Source organism: Hippocampus comes, unplaced genomic scaffold, assembly GCF_001891065.2.
Source record: "Hippocampus comes isolate QL1 unplaced genomic scaffold, H_comes_QL1_v1.1 scaffold51, whole genome shotgun sequence".
Taxonomy (NCBI): domain Eukaryota; kingdom Metazoa; phylum Chordata; class Actinopteri; order Syngnathiformes; family Syngnathidae; genus Hippocampus; species Hippocampus comes.
The window spans coordinates 1,366,770-1,371,834 of record NW_017805497.1 but is presented as its reverse complement, the minus strand read 5'-3'; the positions used below and the strand labels follow the sequence as shown (position 1 = coordinate 1,371,834).

General features: G+C 37.9%; 1 protein-coding gene across 2 annotated transcripts in view; it reads right to left on the bottom strand.

The window, feature by feature from the left end:
• rbm20 (RNA binding motif protein 20) overlaps positions 1 to 5,065 on the bottom strand; it is a 32,643-nt gene that overhangs the window by 15,571 nt on the left and 12,007 nt on the right. The window contains exon 1 of one of the 2 annotated variants that reach the window (XM_019876463.1): positions 3,489 to 3,617. The exons of the other annotated variant lie outside the window; for it this stretch is intronic. Coding sequence (XP_019732022.1) covers positions 3,489 to 3,556 — 68 coding nt within the window. The 5' untranslated portion in view covers positions 3,557 to 3,617. Of the gene's footprint in view, positions 1 to 3,488; positions 3,618 to 5,065 lie in introns of those variants that run through there. 2 annotated transcript variants of the gene reach the window in all.

The following is a 5,065-nucleotide window of genomic DNA, read 5'->3' as shown; positions in this document are numbered from 1 at the left end:
ATATATATATATATATATATATTATAATGCAACTTGATTTTATTGGATTCAGCATCGGTATCCAATAAGTGTATAAAACAAAAAATCATTTTCATGGGAGGGACAATCTCCTACCGAGATATATGGTAATGTTTTGTGTATGTTCAAAGGACAACACAATTGCTAATGTGATTCAGTTGCTTTATTCCCACAAGGTGTAACAGAATTCAACTTTTTCCAAATTATATTTTTTCAATAAGGACTTTTTTTCATAATTCAATGAATGTGCTGGAATATAGTTCAGTCCAAGCTTCCTTTATGCCGTATAGAATTACTGTTTGGGAACACCATACCCAAACAACACATGGCGCTGTGAAAGAAGCACTTAGAAACAACTTAAGGAAGTCGTCTACGATTGCCGTGACCCACTTTAGCTGGTTTGTTATTTCGTTTTTGGATAAATGTGCTTGCATACTGTCTAAACTTCGTTGTCTCAATTTTTCATCACAACATCTGTTAAGTTGTGGACAAACCAATCTTGATTCCACGGTTATCCATCCCACCAAAAGGTTTTTAGACAAATAGCCTTTAAAAAAAAAAAGTATTACCATAACTCTTATCAATAGAGTTGTATTGTACTTGAAATGGCCACTCTCTGGAATTCTGGTTCTAACTCTATATATTATTAACACCCAGTTTAGCGCTACCGGAAGATGCTTTTGAGATGTCAAATTTCACATATATACTATACATAGAATTATGACAACTGATTTCACTTTGGACAATATGCAATTACCGCTCACAGAGTGGTCGATAAACACTCGTAAGTGAACGTGCATGCTGATGGCGAGAGATACCCTTACACCACCCCAGCCTATGACACTGAAGCTATAAATAAAAGAGTTGCCCTCTTCCAGTACAACAGTGTCTTTAATAGACCAGTATGGAACCTTTGGTGAGCTGGAACACTGAAAAAGTCACTTTACAACAATTTATTGTTGATGAAGTTAAGGAATCTCTTGCAAGGAGGTACGCATTTGGAAAGAATACTCACAATACTATCTGATTTCAAACTATTTCCAGATTGAAAGATAAAAGGCACCTTGAAAGTCAAAACCACCTAAAAAGTATAATTTGGAGTTTAACCAAATATTTCAAGAATAAGATCCCTTTAAAGTCTCTGAAAAACATTATGTCACTCAAGAAATCAGTGTATCATCCGAGAGCTCAACTTGGGAGATTCTAAGATACACCTTTAGATGTGTGTTTAGCTTTTTCTTTGGCTTTTCCATTATATCTCTACATAAGTTCAGGTACCAGTCCTGGCAAAAAAGGAAACGTGTCATGACTACGGAACCTCAAATATAACTTTATGTCAAAGGTGTCAAACTCAAGGCCCGGGGGCCAGATCTGGCCCGCCATATCATTTTGTGTGGCCCCCCGAAAGAAAATCATGTGTGTCAACTCACATGATCCTTGCTAAAAAATGTACCGAAATGTCACTTTGTTATGTATAATAAATGACATTGAGATGTTGCAATAATTTTTTTTATAATAATAATAATAATAACTTTGTGAGTTTGAAATCATATCAAACAGTTTTCGGGGTCATATTTTGGGGTATATATATATATATATATATATATATATTTGGTTTTTTTTTCCTTTTTATTTATTTCTTTCTTTCACCCATGAAAGTAATAATGTAATAATGCGATTAAACATTTTTGTCGTTTCACTGTCATAACGGCCCTCCGTAACTCAAAATTGGCCCGCGACAAAAATGAGTTTGACACTCGTGCTCTGCACGAGTGTTTGTCATGGCTGTTCGGTATAATATGGCTGGAGGAACAATAAGTCAATATTTACAATGAAATAACGAACGTAATGGTGAAAAGTCAGTGCTTTAAGTGTTCATTTGAAGAGGCTCACCCAGTCCTCCCTCTGTGCGTTTGCCAAGCGCCATTAATTCTTCTCTTAATTTCTTTCTCATTTGTATGAAAGTTAGGAACATTAAAAATGTTAACTTGATTTTAGTAATTCCTTCTCCTCAGTTCCCGAATTGCTTCTGTCTACGTATGACATCATCAAAGGATGATCAATTGCACTGTATTTTAGTCATATTATACTGTGGTTAACTTCATTATACAGTTGAAGCAAAGAATTTCCAAATCCGACTTTGCCATTTAGCTAATAAAGTTTATAAATTACATCATTTGTAATTAAAAAACAAGCATCTTATTGACATAAAAAAACCCACCAACATCCTGAAACACACACAGTTACATTTTTGGTTACCAATTGACAAATAACAACAACAAAAAAAAAACCAATCTCATTATTATGTTGAAGTGTTACCTTCCCTGCTATTCGAAAGGGTCACACCTACAAAATTTGACCACTTTCCATAACTTCAAGGCAGACCAATTTTAATTTAGCTTTTTCCCAGCAAGCAAAATAGCCTACAGTTTATGACAAGAGCGCTTTGAATTTTACAAAATGTAACTAAAATCCAAATGTCTTCAGAGGGAAGTAGCTATTATGATTCATAATTAGATTAAAAGGAAATCTAATCATACTAATAAACCATGTACAATTGAATGTTCAACATCAAAATAAAAAAAAAAAAACTAAAATTCTGATTGCACGTCACAATTTTCTATTTAGCTAGAAATGTCATTTCTTTCAAACAAATTTAGTTAAAAACACACAGGTTGGTCTCAGGTAATGGTCCCCTGAATACAACATCTAATCATAAACAATGAATTAAAAACTGATTAAAAGAAATACCAGCTCGTGATTTTCACGTACTGCAAGTCAGATGTTTGAAGGTTGACTTTCAGCTCAATGCGCCACAGTGACTTACTTCTATTTTACCTCATCCACGAAAATTATTGTGTGTTTAAAGTATCTGCAAAGGTTCTTACACCCATTGTGATGCCCAGCCATGTGTACAAATATCAAACAAATTACAAAACAATGTTGTTTGCCAGACCGAATTCTTCAACCAGCAATATCATCATTTTTCAGGAGAACAAGTTTGAACAAACACTACACCATCAAAGAGAGCAAACCATTTTCTTCAGTTTGATCAATAATTGTAAAATAAATAAAAAAATTTAAATCACACCAAAAGTAGGGACAGACCAACACCATTCATTTATGAAAAATGAACAGCATCTTCGAAGGATTCACGACAATTAAAAAACAAAAGTCGATGAAAACATTGAGACACACTGCCTCTATTTAAAATATCCAAAAGGTCACTTTTTAATGTACACATAAATCCTACTTCAGAATACTTAAGTGTCAGGAAGGTGTGAGAACACTTCCTTCCTTGCAGAACGTTCAGGACGACAACGGACAGCTGCAAAATCACAACAAAATACCACCTGGACCTCATCAGTCCTCACAGCTTCACTGGAGGAAGTAACAAATTAGAGTTCAAATTCCCCTCCGAACCCAGAAAAGCCCTCCGGTGAGCCCAAGGAAACATGCTCCACACACACCCCAACATCACACACGCTGTAGCGTCACAGATAGTTGCATGTCCCGCCTGGCTTCGGTTCTCCAGCATAGCTCGGCAGGCAGCACTTTACATCCACCGCGCTTGTACCTACAAGTCAATGGAACAAGCAGTCAAACCTTTAGGAGGTGCAGCAAGGCTCCAAATTAAAGCTGTGACATAAGTCGGCACATTGCCTTTCTGCCCAGAGTCGACCTCTGCTCACAAGCCGGGACTGACGCATGACTCGCTCGGCCCTGTGATAAGACATGTACACCAGCTTAACATCACCACAAGTACTCTGCAGCCTATGCGAGTGACGCCGCCGGCCGCCGTTATTAACCACCAGACAGGCAAAGGGGGCCCATGTGATGAAAAGGCACAAGTGGTCAGCTTGCGTGAGGGGGCGAGGGGGGGCTTGACCGGCACACATTGTGACTAAAGTATTTTCAGAGATGCCTGAGGGTCAATCTGTGCCAGCTACAGTATGAGCTGCTGTTGGCCCGCGCTGCCAATGCGGGCACACTGCAGCCAACTTTGTGAAATGCTCAAATATTGTGTTATGATAAATAATGATGTATGAGCATGAATTAAAACTTCTGGGTAAAACAACAGCATTTCAATAAATACATTAATTGCAACTGATTGGTGTGAATGGTTTGGGAATTGCTTTTGAGATACAGTCATAGATTTGTTTTTGGTGATGGGGCAGGGGGGTTGTTTTTATCCTACTCTAATTTACACTGAGACGTGGGGCTACTATTTTGCCAGCCTATTTACATGTACAGGATTACTAGCACCTCCCAGTATCACCCAAAAGATTTTTAATAGTAACTGAAGATGTGTATGCGCACAAACAGACACATTCTCCAGTATTTAAAAAAAAACAAAAAAAAAAACAGACAACATAAAATTGAAAGGTAACAATTAGAAAAGATGCAACGTGGCAAGGAAAAATAGTGCACTCAATTGATGTATACGTGGGGTGGGGGTGTGCTGTCATGTCATCAACAATATTCAGAAAGTATACCCAAACACTCAGATATTCCCTACTAACGACATCTTGTATGTTTGGCTTCATTCTTACAGTCCTTCACACCTTGAAGGTGAAGTCAAGTCAAAATTTTCTTTACAATATATTCTATGCGCCCCCACTTGTCTTAACACAGCATTCTAAATAATATTGGGTTTGTGGAATATGAATTACAGGTAAGAAGAAAAATCCACCCGTTTTTATCCATTTCCTGGGGCGGCCATTTTGCCTTGTAATGCCACTTCCTGTTGACTGAAAATGACCATTCACACTCGTGATCACACCTAGGGACAATTTTGAGTGTTTCCTTAACCTTCTTTGCATGGTTTTGGAATGTGGGAGGAAACCAGAGTCCTCAGAGAAACGCCCACATACATTAATACACTAGTCATTAATATGTTATACAGTAGTTTAGTCAGAGTGCAGCAGTGGAGTTGGGGGAGTATGTGCATGTAGGCGCGCGCGTGCGTGCGTGTGTGTGTGTGTGCGTGTGTGTGTGCGTGTGTGTGTGCGTGTGTGTGTGCGTGTGTGTGTGTGTGTGTGTGTGT